Source organism: Littorina saxatilis, linkage group LG10 (genome assembly GCF_037325665.1).
Source record: "Littorina saxatilis isolate snail1 linkage group LG10, US_GU_Lsax_2.0, whole genome shotgun sequence".
Lineage (NCBI taxonomy): Eukaryota > Metazoa > Mollusca > Gastropoda > Littorinimorpha > Littorinidae > Littorina > Littorina saxatilis.
This window is the reverse complement of record NC_090254.1, coordinates 24,859,851-24,879,026: the sequence shown is the minus strand read 5'-3', so window position 1 is coordinate 24,879,026 and position 19,176 is coordinate 24,859,851. Positions and strand designations below refer to the sequence as shown.

General features: G+C 42.6%; 1 protein-coding gene across 2 annotated transcripts; it reads right to left on the bottom strand.

Moving 5' to 3' along the window:
• Positions 1–2,131: 2,131 nt before the first annotated feature.
• LOC138978482 (probable cyclin-dependent serine/threonine-protein kinase DDB_G0292550) lies at positions 2,132–19,071 on the bottom strand. Of its 2 annotated transcripts, none has more exons than XM_070351220.1 (7): positions 18,932–19,071; positions 18,523–18,664; positions 17,703–17,945; positions 15,329–15,525; positions 13,610–14,069; positions 4,169–4,294; positions 2,132–2,592 (listed from the first exon to the last, which is right to left on the bottom strand). In XM_070351220.1, the coding sequence occupies exons 2-7, from the start codon at positions 18,661–18,663 to the stop codon at positions 2,473–2,475; spliced, it is 1,287 nt and encodes a 428-aa protein (XP_070207321.1). In that variant the 5' UTR covers position 18,664; positions 18,932–19,071; the 3' UTR covers positions 2,132–2,472. The 2 variants fall into 2 exon arrangements, with proteins under 2 accessions (XP_070207321.1, XP_070207322.1); XM_070351221.1 differs by having other exon boundaries at positions 15,329–15,522.
• Between the last annotated feature and the right edge of the window lie 105 nt (positions 19,072–19,176).

The window sequence follows — 19,176 nt, the reverse complement described above, 5'->3', positions numbered from 1 at the left end:
ATGTGTGTCTGTTTTATTTGTATGTGTTTTGTTTTAGTTCGTCCGTTAGTTATTCAGTTACTTAGTGAGTCAGTGATTGAGTTAGTTAGTTAGTTAATGACTTAGTGAGTCAGTGAGTCAGTAAGTTAGTTAGTCAGTCAGTCAGTTGTTCAGAAGTTAGTTACGAGGACTGGGTGGCCGAGTGGTAACGCACTTGCGCTCGGAAGCGAGAGGTTGCGAGTTCGACCCTGGGTCAGGGCGTTAACAATTTTCTCCCCCTTTTTCTAACCTAGGTGGTGGGTTCAAGTGCTAGTCTTTCGGATGAGACGAAAAACCGAGGTCCCTTCGTGTACACTACATTGGGGTGTGCACGTTAAAGATCCCACGATTGACAAAAGGGTCTTTCCTGTCAAAATTGTATAGGCATAGATAAAAATGTCCACCAAACCCGTGTGACTTGGAATATTAGGCCGTGAAAAGTAGGATATGCGCCGAAATGGCTGCGATCTGCTGGCCGATGTGAATGCGTGATGTAGGCATATTGTGTAAAACAAATCCATCTCACACGGCATAAATAAATCCCTGCGCCTTGAATATGTGCGCGATATAAATTGCATAAAATAACAATAAAAATAAAAATAAAAAAATCCCTGCGCTTAGAACTGTACCCACGGAATACGCGCGATATAAGCCTCATATTGATTGATAGCTAGTTAGGTAGGTCGGTAGAGGTAGATAGGTAGGTAGGTAGATAGGTAGGTAAGTAGGTAGGTAGGTAGGTAGGTAGGTAGGTAGGTAGGTAGGTAGGTAGGTAGGTAGGTAGTAGGTAGGTAGGCAGTAAGCAAGTTATTCAGTCAACCAGTCAGTCAGTATGTGATCGAGTGAGTGAATGAGTTATTCAGTTGTAACTTAAATGCTTCATTCCTTCTTTAATTCGGTCAATATTTTTGTTTTGTTTTGCGTGCGCTTGTGTGTGTTCGTGCGTGCGTGTGTGCGTGCGTGTTTAATAACAATGATAATGATAATACTAATAATTTTAAAAAAAACATTCTTCTATAGCGCTGTTCAGCGCCAGTTAACTTTCTCCGGGCGCTTTACATTGGACATAACAATTCAACATTTTACATATCAAAAGTTTCCTCGCAAGAAATAACATACAAGCATTATTAACTTACATTTCATAAACGTGTGTATGCGTGTGTGTATATTAGCATGCGTGAGTGCTTGATTGTGGCTTCTTCAAAGCCATCTGTGTAACACTTAGAACACTTAGGAACTGTTGGGACGGGTGAGTTCGGGCTGCATGTTCAAAATTTTAGCCATTCCCCGCCCGTTCCAAATGAACGGTAATGGAACCTTAACACATCAGCAACGGAACTCATGGAACTTAACGTAATGGTAACGCAACGCTAGCGCTCTCACACACTGAGTTGTCATACCCGCATTCCACACATCTGTTCTAGCTTCCGTTCCCAGCAGTCCCGAGGACGGCACGCTGCTCAAAGATGCCAAAAACGGCCGTTTGCGCAGCGTCTCATTGTTGTGGCAGCCGTCCTGAGGACGGCTGGGAACGGAAGCTAGAACGGTTGTGTGGAATGGGGGTATTAATATCGTCTCGACTTTCTTTTGATGTTAATCTTTTACTTTGATGCCGACAGTTTGCATTGACTAAATGTTTTATATCTCTTCACGCGACTTGTTTCTTGTTTTCCTGTGTTGTCGTTGCTGGTGATTTTTGTTGCTGTTGTTGTTTCTTATTTTGTGTGTGTGTGTGTGTGTGTGTGTGTGTGTGTGTGTGTGTGTGTGTGTGTGTGTGTGTGTGTGCGTGCGTGCGTGCGTGCGTGCGTGCGTGTGTGTGTGTGTTTTTTGTTTGTTCCAATGTTGGTTTTTTTCTGGTTGTTCTTGCTGTTGACAATATTTTCTTTGACGTACCATCACGAGTGAAAAGTTTGCCAAAAAAAAATGAACTCTGCAAATAGTGTTTATGTTTGTGATTAAAGAATGCTTAATGCGCTCGTCGTCTCCATGCATGGGTTTTTCTAAAGTAAAGTATTTTTGTGTTTGTGGTCTTTTTATTTCGCCCCTCTTACTTTAATCATCTATGTACCTTTCTCTCTCTCTTGCGCTCACAAAGACACATACTATTGCTATCGATATTTACGTTGCTTTTATTTGATAAGATTTTTGCATTTTGACAGTTGTACGTCTTCAAAAAATAAACTTAATCAAAACATATTTTTCAAGTTTGATTTTTCTGCGACTGAGAGACTGAAATTAACCGAAAGAAAGATTTTTATTTTTTTATTTTACAAAGAAAAACAAATGATAACGTGATGTCACAGTCATACTACAATGCAATGAAACAATAATATTAAGTGATGCAAAACGTTTGATAGTTTACCTTTATTAACACAAATATAACCGTTATCAAGATACGAGTATCATCATTTAAAATGTTAATGATGACGTGGTAGCAGGAATGACGTCAAACTCTCAGTTCCAGGGAGTTCTCGCACCCTTCCATTGTGCGTAGAATCGTTGAAACTGTTTGACGTGGTCTACATACTCTCCAGCACGTTGGCACAGTGCCTTCATCATCCCGTTTAACAACTCCTGGAAAATCAACAAAGTCATCATCATCATCATCATCATCATCATCATCATCATCATCATCATCATCATCATCATCATCATCATCATCATCATCATCATCATCATCATCATCATCATCATCATCATCATCATCATTCAATCATAATTCAACCAGCAGCATATGCATCATCATCACCATCATCATCATCCATCATCCAATATTATCAGCAGCAGCAGCGTCGTCGTCGTCGTCGTCGTCGTCGTCGTCGCCGTCGTCGTCGTCATCATCATCATCATCATCATCATCATCATCATCATCATCATCATCATCATCATCATCATCATCATCATCATCATCATCATCATCATCGTCATTGTCGTCGTCATGCATTGTCATCGTCGTCGCGAAAAATATTCAGTAACATCACTTAAGGGCTAGTGATAAATCGACATCGATCACACTGGCTGTGCATGAAGACAACGATACATCAAAACGTACATAAACATACTGACGTTTTCATTTCAGAAACGAAAACGAGAGCGCGGAGTCGATAACTATGTCCGTTTATGCTGGAGCCAGCTGTGAGATGTTTGTATGAAGTTCGTTTTGTACTCCTTTTTTACTTTTAGTCAAGTTTTGACTAAATGTTTTAACATAGAGGGGGGAATCGAAACGGTCGTGGTGTATGTGTGTGTGTGTGTGTGTGTGTGTGTGTGTGTGTGTGTGTGTGTGTGTGTGTGTGTGTGTGTGTGTGTGTGTGTGTGTGTGTGTGTGTGTGTAGAGCGATTCAGAGTAAACTACTCGACCGATCTGTATGAAATTTTTCATGAGAGTTCCTGGGTATGATATCCCCACATAATGTTTTCATGTTTTCCTTACATGTCTTTGATGACGTCATATCCGGCATTTTGTAAAAGTTGAGGCGGCACTGTCACACGCTCATTTTTCAATCAAATTGGTTGACATTTTGGCAAAGCAATCTTCGACAAAGGCCGAACTTTGGTGTTGCATTTCAGCTTGGAGGCTTACAATTTAATTAATGACTTTGGTCATTAAAATTCTGAAAATTGTAATTGAAATTAATTGATACAACACCTCACTGTGCAGAGAGAACAGTTGTTGGGATGTGTTTTTGCTTGTTTTGTTTTGCACACCCTATTTTAACGTTCTGTGCAAAGTACTGTGTGCGAACGTTATGGGCTGGTCAAAGACATTAGCAAATCATGCAATGGTTGAAATCCTCTAAATCATATTAACCTATTTCCGTATTCCCAAAGAAAGAACATATCATGCATATCTTGCAAACACATGACCTGTCACCTATGATGATCTTCTTGTCGAGTCACGGTAATGTGGACATTTTATACCTGTCAGATCCTACAGATAAGGTAACTAACCTTGGAACACACATATTTCATCAGCATAATCACATGTCTCTGGGGAGGTGGTGTACATTACCTATGTTATGTCCATCGTTGTAGGATCATACATATTTTATTGAAAGGCGCAGACATTAAAATTAAACCCTCCACAAGATGTGCATGGCAAGTTTTAAATAAATCACCAACAAAACACAAACACAAAAAGCAATCTTACCTTGGAAAGTTCCTGTTGACTCATGGAAGAAAAGCGCTGAGCAGTCACAGTCCACTTGGCACGCTGACCCAGATCTGCCGGTCCATCATTACCAGTGCCATTTTGGTGCATGCCTGGCTGACCACACTGGAACGATATATATAAAACCGAGCCGGAAAAAAGGCGTTTAAAAAAATCAGAAGACAAAGTGTTACATTCGAATTTAAAAAAAAAAGCATGACATAGATATAGAGGTTTGTTTGTTTGTTTGTTTGCTTAACGCCCAGCCGACCACGACGGGCGGTAGATTTAGAGGAAATGATGATGACGATGACGACGACGACGACGACGATGATGATGATGATGATGATGATGATGATGATGATGATGATGATGATGATGATGATGATGATGATGATGATGATGATGATGATGATGATGATGATGATAAAAAGGAGGAGGAGGAGGAAGAGGAGGAGGAAGAAGAAGACGAAGAAGATGGTGACAGCAATAATGGTCATGTCGATGATAATGTTGACGATCTGATTTTGTTTTAGTTGCTATACATTTTATTGCGTTGATGATAGTCAAGTTTGCTGGTTATTTGCGTTTCTCAATGACGAAGAAAGGGCCCATAGCACAAGTAGCCACTCGACATCTGCCCGCAACCCGTCGAGTATAGCGCTATCACAAACATTATGTAGCCAAGTGGCGTATCAATTATTTCCTGCCCGACCCAGTTGCCTCCCCTGTCTATTATCTTCCCCTGACCCAAGTTGTGTCTCCCGCAAGGATGATTGTGTGTTTACTATCGTAGGGTAGACTCTTGACCGGATTCCTTTCTAACCTCTTATCTCAGATTTAGGTGGTCGTTATGTAATGTGCCGCCAGACTGTCTGGGTATCGTTGGACGGCGTTGTGTCAAGTGGGTGTCATTTCTTTTGACAGGGTACATCATAGAAGATGCCAGGTGGCTTGGAGGTTTTAGTCTCTTACCCCCCCTTCTTTGTAACTGGTTGTAATCTAATGAGCCTTATCCGGTGTGCGTAATATTTCCGGTGCGTGACACCTCTGTAACGATTTCTGCCTCTTTAACGATCCCTTTCATTTGGCAGGCAATCTTAAGTAGAACGCCCCCCGTTGTCTGACACCTAGGTAGCCTCCCTATTGGCTTATCGCCACAGGGTATCGGAAGTGGCCAGCCTTTAAAAGACTGAGCATTTAGGCTAGAGGAGAGAACGCGATTAGTTTCATGGAGCGAGCTGTGTGTTGCTCCGATTGTGTCGGTCGACTTGTGGTTGTAACTGAATTCCGAAACCTGTGCTCTTGTGTTTACTGTTCCTTTTACGTGTGCTCACTGAGGAGAATCTACACTGCTTTCTGGTGTCTACTTTCTGGTGTTTGCTTCTGGTGTACGTTAAGTAAAAGTCACGTTATCGCAACCTCTGTCTTGGCGTCTCATTTATGCCTCCTGGCCTATTTCCCCCCTTCCGCTCCACCCTATCACATCTGGCGCATGTGAGCAGGATTCAGGAAGTAGAGACGCCGTAGTTTAACATCAGAAAGCAGTGTAGGAGGGACTCCGCATATCCAAGATGGCGGTCGACGTGGCTCCACGACCCCATTGGCAGGTGTTTCCCCCTCCCCGGCTTCCTGTCTTCACAAGCGGTGATGATAGCTGTCACCTGGACCATTTCAACACCGAGGCACGTCGCGTCATTTCCCACTTCAACATGGCAGCACTTGGAGGGGAGGGAGCAGAGTGGTTGATCCAGTCCCTCGGTGGGGCTGCCAGGAAGGAGGTTAACCTGCACCCCCCTCAGGCGACAGCTACGGCTGACCTAGTCCTGACCATTCTACAGGACACGTTTGGAGACCACGCCAGCATTTCTTCACTGCTTTCGTCATTCTTCACGCGCTACCAGGGACAAGAGGAGGGCCTTCTTTCATACGCCCACAGTTTGCAGTCTCTGCATGTCAAGATTAATTCTGTTGTTCCTGATACATTAACAGATGATGCTCTCCGGGATCATTTCAGCCATGGACTGTTTTTGCATCCTCTACGACGAGATCTGCTGCGCTTTGTGCGAGGGCGTGAGGCTGTCACTTTTGCTGCTGTCCGTGCCGAAGCTCTCAGGTGGATGAGGGAAGATGTCGATGTGGTGGCTGACCAAGCAACTCTTGTTTTCAAAGAGAGGAGTGCCGGGTTAAGCAGGCTGCAGGTCCCTGTCAACGAACTCGCCGTCAGCTCAGCAGAGCTTCGAACTGCCCTGGACCAACACCCGCGAGCTGCCTTACGTCAACGGCAACCTTCGGCGAAGCCACGTTGTTGGCTTTGTAACCGCCACGGCCATCTACAGAGCAGGTGCCCTACCAAGCGTCATAGAGGTCAACAACCGCTGTCATGGAGACAGCCAAGTGAGAAGCGTGTGAGTCAGTCAACATCCATCACGCAACCTCTCCGTGAGCAAAGCTGCCAGACAGAGGAAGAGCATCAGAATGTGACACCCCCAGTCCCCGTGCAGCTGCACGACACTCAACAGGTCATATTTTGGGATTCCATGCTCAATCTTGCCCCTTTACCCCAAATCCCTGCTACCCCAACTATCCCCGACCGAGGCACTGTCTGCATCGCACGCCCTGTCTTCCCCCCACCCATCTAGCCTCATCCGGTGCAGCCAGCGGCCCCTGCACCTGTTCCACAGGCCCAGGTGCTTCCAGTGCCAGTACTGCGAGTCCAAGACCAGCCTCTGGCTAGAGACCCAGAACCTCTGGTCCCTCCTCCAGCTGCTGTGCCTGTGCGCCGCTCACAGCGTATACGGCAGAGATTGTCGTCGTTCTGAGCAGTCATGGGATTAACTTGATTTTATTTATTTTGAACAGTCGGACTTGTGTGAGTAATAAGTGTGCCGCTGTCATGTCCCCGCCATCCGTCTACAGTAAACAGTCAGGTTAATAATGTGCTGCTGTCGTGTGGGCAATGTGTCCTTTGTGAGACTGTTCGTGTTCTGCTAAGAGACTGTGTGTACACTATGATTATTGATTGCCTGTTGTATTGTGTCTTGTATGAATGGGTTGGGTGACTGTGCGTGTCATCCGTTACTGTTCCTGATTTTATTTGTTGTTTCACTTGGGTGAACTTGTATTTGTCTTTTGTGTTTGATTTATAGTTGTCATTTTCAGCTATTCCCGAGGCGCTGTACCTGCGAGGACGCAGTTTGTATAGAGCTGGGGGGGATGTAGCCAAGTGGCGTATCAATTATTTCCTGCCCGACCCAGTTGCCTCCCCTGTCTATTATCTTCCCCTGACCCAAGTTGTGTCTCCCGCTAGGATGATTGTGTGTTTACTATCGTAGGGTAGACTCTTGACCGGATTCCTTTCTAACCTCTTATCTCAGATTTAGGTGGTCGTTATGTAATGTGCCGCCAGACTGTCTGGGTATCGTTGGACGGCGTTGTGTCAAGTGGGTGTCATTTCTTTTGACAGGGTACATCATAGAAGATGCCAGGTGGCTTGGAGGTTTTAGTCTCTTACCCCGCCCCCCCCCTTCTTTGTAACTGGTTGTAATCTAATGAGCCTTATCCGGTGTGCGTAATATTTCCGGTGTGTGACACCTCTGTAACGATTTCTGCCTCTTTAACGATCCCTTTCATTTGGCAGGCAATCTTAAGTAGAACGCCCCCCGTTGTCTGACACCTAGGTAGCCTCCCTATTGGCTTATCGCCACAGGGTATCGGAAGTGGCCAGCCTTTAAAAGACTGACCAGTTAGACTAGAGGAGAGAACGCGATTTGTAATACTGAGCTGTGTGCTGCTCATATGTGTCGGTCGACGTGTGGTTGTAACTGAATTCCGAAACCTGTGCTCTTGTGTTTCGCGACTATCGTCAGCAGCAGGTTTTGTGTTCCTTTTACGTGTGCTCACTGAGGAGAATCTGTAAGTAACTAAATGCTTTATTCATTCCTTATGCTGTATTCTTTCCTTATGCTCTATTCTTATGTTTCATTTGATGCTATGATGTTTGCATATATGTACATTTTGACGCTGAAATTGAGCGTTGATAACTTCTAATATTTGATGTCGAGAAGACCCATGTGTATCGTTGCCATTTCTCCCCATTTTATCACATATTATTTCTGGAGATCAGTAAAGTCTGAGTAGTAGTCGGTTAAAAGCCCAAAGTTAAGCCCTCAGTGCCATTGGCCCGTAAAGCTACCTATTTACGATTTAGGCGCAGAAATCCCTACAATTGATGAACGGGAATTATGGTTGACACATATTTTGGGTAATGAACTCGTATCATGAGTTATCTTTCTTATTCTTGTCGTTATTATTCAACTCGATGAAGATGTGTCTTCATGGCGATGAACATACTTAGTAATAACAATTATTTTGCAGTTGCGGTTCATGCAGTTGATTAATTTATGTAGAGCATCTTCCAATGCAAGGCTTAGGCCTAAGGGAAGATGTTGGTTACTTCCCTTGACATTAGCTGTTGTGGAGTTGTTTAACTCACTGTGGATTCTCTTTCAGAGAATGCTGTGTCTGCAGGATTTTGGCTGTATTGTTTAGGTTTATTGTGGAATGTATGTATGGTTAGGATGCATTGGTATGAATGGTGCGTTTTACTTGTTATGCCATGTACTTATATTATGTTTTCTTTTCTTTTCATGTGTCATCAGACACTGCTTTCTGGTGTTAACTTTCTGGTGTTAACTTTCTGGTGTTAACTTTCTGGTGTTTGCTTCTGGTGTACGTTAAGTAAAAGTCACGTTATCGCAACCTCTGTCTTGGCGTCTCATTTATGCTTCCTGGCCTATTCCCCCCTTCCACTCCACCCTATCACAATTACATAAATTGTTTTGATTGTACGGTTGCTTAATTGGTTCCTTTCTCTCTCTCTCCCTCTCTCTCTCTCTCTCTCTCTCTCTCTCTCTCTCTCTCTCTCTCTCTCTCTCTCTCTCTCTCTCTCTCTCTCTCTCTCTCTCTCTCTCTCTTTTTTATATTTAGTCAAGTTTTGACTAAATATTTTAACATCGAGGGGGAATCGAAACGAGGGTCGTGGTGTATGTGCGTGTGTGTGTCTGTGTGTGTGTCTGTGTGTGTGTGTGTGTAGAGCGATTCAGACTAAACTACTGGACCGATCTTTATGAAATTTGACATGAGAGTTCCTGGGTATGAAATCCCCGAACGTTTTTTTCATTTTTTTGATAAATGTCTTTGATGACGTCATATCCGGCTTTTCGTGAAAGTTGAGGCGGCACTGTCACGCCCTCATTTTTCAACCAAATTGGTTGAAATTTTGGTCAAGTACTCTTCGACGAAGCCCGGGGTTCGGTATTGCATTTCAGCTTGGTGGCTTAAAAATTAATTAATGACTTTGGTCATTAAAAATCTGAAAATTGTAAAAAAAATTAAAAATTTATAAAACGATCCAAATTTACGTTTATCTTATTCTCCATCATTTGCTGATTCCAAAAACATATCAATATGTTATATTTGGATTAAAAACAAGCTCTGAAAATTAAATATATAAAAATTATTATCAAATTTTTTTTTTCGAAATCAATTTAAAAACACTTTCATCGTATTCCTTGTCGGTTCCTGATTCCAAAAATATATAGATATGATATGTTTGGATTAAAAACACGCTCAGAAAGTTAAAACGAAGAGAGGTACAGAAAAGCGTGCTATCCTTCTTAGCGCAACGAATACCCCGCTCTTCTTGTCAATTCCACGGGCACTGCCTTTGCCACGGGCGGTGGAGTGACGATGCTACGAGTATACGGTCTTGCTGCGTTCAGTTTCATTCTGTGAGTTCGACAGCTACTTGACTAAATATTGTATTTTCGCCTTACGCGACTTGTTTTATTTTTTATTTGTATAAAATATTATGAAATATTTTGAAAGAAAAGGGTTGAAGTTATCACTTGTTCGCCATGTCTTGTTATCAGAATGTGTATTGATTATCAGTTTTAGAACGTGTCCATAAGCAGTCTGCTTGTTAACGTTCTTAATGTTGTTACTGTTTATAACGTGTATACAAGAAATTAATAAAAACACGCTCAAACAAACAAACAAACAAAAACAAAAAAATTGGGTCCTGTTGAACAAGGGAAGAATCTAGGTGCATGCAGCGAAAAATTAACTAGATTTAAGAATTAAACTTGAATTAATGCATTTTATAGTTTAAAAGAACCACAATAGTATCTGCGTTTATCTTAGATGGAAAAGAAACAAGTCGCGTAAGGCGAAAATACAACATTTAGTCAAGTAGCTGTCGAACTCACAGAATGAAACTGAACGCAATGCCATTTTTCAGCAAGACCGTATACTCGTAGCATCGTCAGTCCACCGCTCATGGCAAAGGCAGTGAAATTGACAAGAAGAGCGGGGTAGTAGTTGCGCTAAGAAGGATAGCACGCTTTTCTGTACCTCTCTTTGTTTTAACTTTCTGAGCGTGTTTTTAATCCAAACATATCATATCTATATGTTTTTGGAATCAGGAACCGACAAGGAATAAGATGAAAGTGTTTTTAAATTGATTTCGACAATTTAATTTTGATAATAATTTTTATATATTTAATTTTCAGAGCTTGTTTTTAATCCAAATATAACATATTTATATGTTTTTGGAATCAGAAAATGATGGAAAATAAGATGAACGTAAATTTGGATCGTTTCATAAATTTTTATTTTTTTTTACAATTTTCAGATTTTTAATGACCAAAGTCATTAATTAATTTTTAATCCGCCAAGCTGAAATGCAATACCGAAGTCCGGGCTTTGTCGAAGATTACTTGACCAAAATTTCAACCAATTTGGTTGAAAAATGAGGGCGTGACAGTGCCGCCTCAACTTTCACAAAAAGCCGGATATGACGTCATCAAAGACATTTATCAAAAAAATGGAAAAAAAAAGTTCGGGGATTTCATACCCAGGAACTCTCATGTCAAATTTAATAGAGATCGGTCCAGTAGTTTAGTCTGAATCGCTCTACACACACACACAGACACACATACACACACACGCACATACACCACGACCCTCGTCTCGATTCCCCCCTCTACGTTAAAAAAGTTAGTCAAAACTTGACTAAATATAAAAAAAGACCGGTGGGTTTTTTTTTCCTCGCCAATCGAAGTAGACATGTATCTCCTGTACAGAAACATGACAGGTTCGTATATTACGCACAGCACCTGCTTCGTCAGAATCGATCTAAAACGCAAAATTTACTATTTTCAAGATACAAAGAGGTAGCTAGATTTCCATCATAAAAGAATGCTCTGCTTCATATGGTCTGGCTGAATTTATTTTGAATACAAAATAAATTAAAAAAACACCGGTTAGTTTATTGAACTTCGAATTACAGACATGTTTGCATTGTGTTAAGGCTGTCAGTTACGAAATAAAAGCTTCAAGTGATAGGACCATTCCTCCCCTTGGACGTATACCAAACATTCTACCTTCTGACTGCTTGCTGTGGTGAGTTGGAATTTTATCAAATGGATTACCTTCTAGTAAATTAATTCACATTAAGTTAATTTGGAAATTAATGCATAGTAAAATGACCACAGAGATCACCTAGGCTGTTCGTTTTTGTTAAATGACCAAGTGGAGGGGTGATTGTTATCCCATGTTAAAGCCTGGCTAGTTTAAAGCCATATGTACTCGATGACTATACACGCTAATTGCTTTACCAACAGCTGGAGACATGCTAAATTAAGTTCCCTGCAAGATATTGTGGTCTAGGACCCCTTAAATGTTGAGATATTTGAATTTTTATGTTAGAAGAGAGAAAATGAAAGTTGTACGCCCTCACGGCAAAGCCATTGGGGGCATGTTACACGGGAAAACCCGGCTTTGTATGAAAATAAAAAATAAAAATGCGGGGGGGGGGGGGGGGGGATGTAGACAGCTGGCTGCCGGCTGCTAGAGGAGACCTGAAATGGGCTAGGGACCGGGTTGGGTCGTCTTAATTGGGTCAGTGCTGAAATGGTTACTTTTTTGGCTGTTGGCAGAACGGACACCCGGGCTTCATATTTTTGCATGCATGTATTCGTGTTTCCAAGGCCTGAGGCTTTCGCTTTGACCCTGGGATCTTTATCGTGCGCATGCGTGCACACGGGGGTGTTCGGACACCGAGGAATTTTTATTTTGATCTAGATCGTCCTATTTATAGATTTGCCAACAGAGGGAACGTTGACGCAAGGGAAATAACTCCGCGTCTTTGTTGACATCCTCACTTTTTCAGAGGCTAGAACAAGCTGTAATGCATGTATATGGTCCGCGCATGGCGACATATCGTCATTACATGGTCTTATGGTGCGTTTGACATCGATTATGGGCAAACTACACTTTGTAAACACGGGAGCGCGTACATATGCCTTTAAAGACGGCAAGTCGAGCTGTTTTCACGAGAAGGAGTGTTCCTTTAGCCGCTACGTCGCATAAAGAAAAGCAAGACCAATATGTGAATTAACAAAAAGTGAACACTTAACCGTTACTTTGCATTAAAGGAGAACCACCACCGCCCGACGTTTCTACGATGGAGGGAAAATGTCGACGTGTATTTGCGATAACAACAGGTGTTTTTTTTCTTCTGCTGTTTGTTGTGTTTCAACCGCTGTCTCTTCCAAGTTCTTTGAGGTTAGTGCGATTTATACAAAAAATGTTGAGTTTGCACACGCGCTTGTAATTATGTACGCACACGCATACCAACACACATCGACAGGCAGACAGACAGAGAGGCCGGCAGACATATACCCAGACACACATACGCACGTACGTACGTACGCACGCACGCACGCACGCACGCACGCAGTCACGCAAGCACACACAAACACACACACACACACACACACACACACACATGCACACACACACACACACACACACACACACACACACACACACATTGCAACTATTTTAGCAAATCGATATAGATGGGTGAACGTTTCTAATTTATACGCCAGAACCTTCTTCAAAATAAATACTACATGAACAAAGTTATCACCGCACCGGTCTGCACTGTACTTGTACAAAGACGCTCTTTCTCCCTGTTTCTGTCTCGGTCTGTCTGTTTGTCTTTGTTTTTCCCCTTCCTTGTTTTGTCCCTCTCCTATTTTTCCTATATAATCACGGGTAATAACAAGATTTAGGCCTAGAGCACATACACGAACTCCCGCTCGCACGCGCGTACGTACGCATAAACGCACAGAAACACGAACGCACGCACGCACACTGACACAAAGTCTTGGCAAACAAGAGACTAATCAACGTACAACAATTACGTTTTTCAAGAAGAAGAAAACGGACACAAAGACTCTAACAGACAGGCAGACAGACAGACAGGCAGACAGGCAGACAGACAGACAGACTGACAGACAGACAGACAGACAGACTGACAGACAGACAGATTGACAAAGAGTGGGAGATGCATGCACACTAAAGATCACATACCGTCGCATTGCCATGGAAAGTACAGTTGCCGTTTGCAGTTCCGTTTCCTCTGAAGGTTCCGTTGCCAAGGAATGTGCCGTTGCCTTGGAAAGTTCCGTTACCGTAGAAGGTCCCATTACCACGAACAGTGCTGTTGCCTTGGACAATTCGGAACCTGTGGTCGTTACCACGGAACGTACCGTTGCCGTTGAAAGTTCCATGGCCTTGAAATGTTCCGTTGCCCTGGAAAGTGCCGTTGCCATGGAAAGTACCGTTGCCCTGGAAAGTGCCGTTGCCATGGAAAGTACCGTTGCCATGGAAAGTGCCGTTGCCTGTCATGGTATGGTTCTGGCGGGTCATGTTCCCTGTGTTGGTCCAGTAGTCATTATTATCGGACCATGAGGTCCAGTCTCCATCCAAAGATCCAATATGGCTTGACCAGTCGTCCATGTCCAGTGCTTCAAAAGGATGGCCGAAGAGTCTGCAACGTACATTACGAGTGTGGTGGTCAGCAAGAGTGTGTGTTTTTCGCAACGGACGTGTCCAGGTTTGGACATTGTTTCATTCACTTTCATGCAAAATATGTGCGTGTATCTTGTATTCAGAAAAACGGAGAATTCAGAATGCATTGCGTTGGTTAGAGAAAGTAACTTGCAGCAGTGTGTATGAATGTGTTTGTGTTCGAGTGTGTGTGTGTGTGTGTGTGTGTGTGTGTGTGTGTGTGTGTGTGTGTGTGTGTGTGTGTGTGTGTGTGTGTGTGTGTGTGCGCGAGTGCGTGCGTATGTGTGTGTGTGTGTGTGTGTGCGTGCGTGCGAAAGTGCGTAGGTGCGCGTGCGTGCGTGTATGCGTGCGTGCGTGCGTGCGTGCGTGCGCATGTGCTTAATTATTCACTAGACAGAGAGATAGAGACACTGAGAGAAGAAGACAGTCATATAGAAACTCAGAAAATGAAACAGAATCTCAAAACAGAGAAATTTAAATCTAGTACAGATCGAGCTGCCTCTACCACAGCACAAAAAATTGTAAACAATAACATGAAACTAAGGTTGACAAATCAAAAACCGCAATGTATCGATTGGAGATTGGATTTCCCTTCTTTGAGTCATGTGACGTCAGAGGCCGACAAAACTTTATAATTTGGCTTTTCAGGTTGACCGAAACTTCAAAGGAACTAAAAAAAAAAAAACGTCATGTGTTTGATTGCATGTGTGGGTGCTGTTCAATGTCAAAACAACAACAAAGTCAGTACATGACGTGTGTTTTGTAGTTCCTTTGAAGTTTCGGTCAACCTGAAACGCCCAAATATGAAGCTTATGTGTTTGATTGCATGTGGATTGCATGCATGTGTTTGTGTGCTCGTTCAATCGTCAAAACAACAACAAAGTCATAGTACCTGAAAGGAATTCGATCGATACATAAATGTTATTTGCGTGTTTGACCAAAATATGACATTTTACACAGATCTCGACAGTCATTGTTCACCTCGACCGCTAGCGCGGTCTCGGAGAACAATGACTGTCTCGATTTGTGTAAAATGTCATATTTTGGTCAAACACGCAAATAACGTATAATGTAGTTTGGAGTCGGCAGTGGAACAAATTCCGAAACTTTTTTTCAAATCGCCGACAACGTTGTCGTCATTTAGGCAGATGTGCTGAATTTGTTCAACACAGCGAGAGAAAGGTGATTTCAAGGATTGCCTGAAACTTCGGTTGTTTGGCAATTTTTCAGTTAGCTTACTTCTTTAGCATGGCGGACGTGTCGGCGCTTGCGCAGAGCTCCAGAAACTGAAAAGTGACGTCATGCGTGAGCTGCATTTTCTGGTGTTGGAATTGCCTAGAGAGATCTGTCGTCTTCTGTATCATCATGTGCTTGCGGAACATGGTCATCATCTGTTGCCTTTTCTGCTTCTCTTCCCTTTGTTCTTTCTGTCCCTGCTTGATCAAAGGGAGATAATAATTATTGTCATCATTTTCACGAGTTTTCATTCACAAGCACCTGGGAAATAAATCTCATGTTCCCCATGCAATAAATCCCCGGTTACCATAGTTGCAGGAAGCAGGTTATACATGGATAATCAAAAGCAAACCCAATGGAAACGCTCGGGGATTCTTCGGCTCTTTTCATTGGCGTTTCCCAAGACCTAAACAGACGACACGACACTGCTTTACAAAGTTCCAAAAACGAACCGGCAAACTGGCAAAAGTAAACAAAAAACAAAACTACTTCATGAAAGGTCATACATTCATCACAAACAAATGAAACCTAGCGATATGTTTTGTCTTCTTACACAGTCATGGAGTGCGTGTATCTGTGTTTCGATACACAGACGTTCGAAGAAACACGAACGTCAAGTTCAAGTCAGACCAATTGACCCCTGACACACACATTTTGACCCGTGCGCAAGACGTATCGATAAACGAAGCGCAAAAAAGAAACAATAATAAAAGCAAAGAAAATAGCAACAAAATATGCAAATATCCAAGAAAGCCGAGCAAGCAGAATGACAGGTCTTATGAAAAACAAAGAGGCACTGAGTCGGAAACAAGATCGCGATTCTGTCCTTCGCTGCACGACGCAAATCTTCTGTGACCTTTGACCCAACGTAGCTTCCACTTTCGATCACTAAGCTTTAATTTTTTACAACTGAAAGCCGAGGGGGTGGAATACCGAGATGAACCTACAGAACTGTGCAATCCTCAAACCTGACATATTCATCCCAACATTTTATTAACTCAAAAACACAGAAAGTTGCTTTCACACGCCATCTTTGATTGCCAGTGGTTATCAAAACGGTACTCGTGTGGTTATCAAAACGTAACTCGTGTTTCAAAGCATGGCTCCCTTTGTTGATTGTGCACTTATTTCTCACTACCAAAATGATGACAAAAACGATGTTTGGTGGTTTGTGGTTTGTTGACAGACCAGCTTTTTTGTCGGTCCTCGGGGGGCATATCGACTTTTGTTTCATATTTATTGACCGCGGCCTTCGGCAAAAAAGCTGGTCTGTTAACAACCCGTCAAACATCTTATAATAGAAGCCAGCACAGTGTTATCCCTTTATTTTGTTGTTAGGAATAGAAATGCTGTGTCTAATAAAACAAATAAATCTGAAACGAAATGAGGCGGAGCGCTGTTTAGAGATCAAATAACCAAGGGGAAGTAAGCGCTCTAAATTCATACGACATGTGTAATAGAGTAAGCGAGAGGTATATGAAAACAATTAAAAGAAAATACAAGACAACAGATTATATAGACTGGTCAGGGCAAATCAAATAGAATCAACTATTGACTGAAGACGGCTATGACATCAATTAGTCATGGGGTAAACTTCTCTCTTATCCCTTCGAATTAAGTTCAACGCTTTGACGGGCATGCCATTAGAGAGCCAACATACAGGTGTATCCTATCCTATGCTTTCTAATGGAAGGGCGCTGGTTCTGTGCGACGCTTATTTCTCGAGATAGGTGTGACCGACCACATGACGTCATTTCAGCTGTCGTCATCCCAGATCTTTTCGTATATTCCAATCAGTGTCATTTCCCAGTTCTTTGTTCTGTGGTCGTTTTGACTGACTTGACAAGTTGAGAAAAGCAATGGCATTTATTTTTGCGAAGCAACTGAATATGAAAAGAAAAGAAAGCGTGCAGAAATATGTTTGGGTCCTGCAAGATTTTATGAACAACGATTTCTCCCTTGGCAGAAAATGAAGATGTCTGCTTTTCGTCTAAGTTGAAGGTAGGGAGATTGTACAGCGCACACGGCAAAATGCAAATCATATTGGACAACAATGTTATTATTCTTTTTTCTTCGAAGTACCGTCGATTTGTTCGTAGCCATATTTTTGAGCTGTGCCTTGTTATATCACGGGAAAAACACGTTTGAACGCAAATTTGTAAAGAAATTTGAAACAGCAACAACAAATTCTGGCTCAATATGCGGAAACAGGCTGGTAGTGTCATATTTTGTATATGGGTTTGGAAGAATTGCTCATAATTTACATCGCACTCCGGCCCTGTTCTTTTTGTTGCCCCCCCCCCCCCTTCACCCACACACACACCCACCCCGATGACCGTTACTTTTGGTGACGCAGCATTATTCTCTTTCCTTTTACCTGCATCCTTTGGTTCTTCCACTCTTGGAATTTCTCCCTCATCCCCTGCTGTTGGCCCTCTGCCATTCCACTGTTGCCACCCATGAATTTGTTCATGGAATTGCCAGAACTGCTGCTCATGGAGCTGCTCATGGAATGGCCAGAACTGCCGATCAGGAAACTGCCCATGGAATTGCCAGCATTGCCGCTCATAAAATTGCCCATGTTGTCGTTGTTTTGTTCATTGTTGTTGTTCATCGTGTTCTGCAGATAAAGAAAACATACAGCGAATAAGAGTGTATGCTCTCTTCGTATAGGTTGCTTTACTTGTACAGACTGATGCAGATATGCAGGATGATGTTGAATACATAGACACACATGCAGACTGACAGACAAACAGACAAGCGCACGCGTATACACACGCGGACGTGCACGCAAGTACACAAGTATAAACATTCGCGCACAAATGCAAGAATCCTTGTCGTGTTCGTCTGATAGTCTTTCTCTCACCCTCTGTCTCTTTGTCTTTGTCTCTTTGTCTTTGTCTCTGTCTGTCTGTCTGTGTTTGTGTCTCTCTGTCTGTCTCTCTCCCTCTCTCTCTCTCTCTCTCTCTCTCTCCCTCCCCATCTCTCTCTATCTCTCCCCCTCTCTCTTCTCTCTCTCTCTCTCTCTCTCTCTCTCTCTCTCTCTCTCTCTCTCTCTCTCTCTCTCTCTCTCTCTCTCTCTCTGATCTTTCTCTCTTTCTCTCTATTTCTCTTTTTCTCTCTCCCCCTCTCTCTTTCATCATAATCCCTCTTTGTGTTAAAACGCGCCCGTACGCACAAACACATAAGGTACGTACTCTCTGGTGAACAATGGACCACACGCCCGCTTTCCTTTGGTCCTTGTTGTTGCCATGGACATGACTTATCGGTCGTTGCTGGATTTCCCATGACCAAGCCAAGGCCAATGGCAGCAAAGCAAGTGTGATTGCGAACCGCATTCTAAAAGCAGTCGGTTAATGAGATGAGTTCATTCACAACATAAGATTATACGTACATTCTTAGTGTTCCAATCAAAAAGTAACACATTTTCAAGCAAATAGTCAGTCGGTAAATTGTGTTTCCGTTTCCATCAATCAATCAATCAATCAATTAATCAAGCAATCAAGCAAGCATTGAAAAAAAATGCTTTGCTTAATTCAACATTGGCATTCTAGCGTAAAAAAATAACAAGATTCTGTTTAAAGCATTCGCACAAATTCTACTTACTTGACTCAGATGAAGGATGAAGGAACTCGACTCGACCCAACAGCCTGGATAAGTTCTAACGTTCTGCGGCAGAGCTGAACACCCTGACAACTTTATACTACCCTAACCTATGCGTATTTAAATATTTGCAAAGTGCAGGATCACTAGCGATAATTGAGGTGTGTTTGAACGAAAAAGTAAAGAGGCGTTGGCCCTGGGAGGTTGAAGGTACGGTCCTTCTGGTCGGCTCATTGTTCAGATCTGGC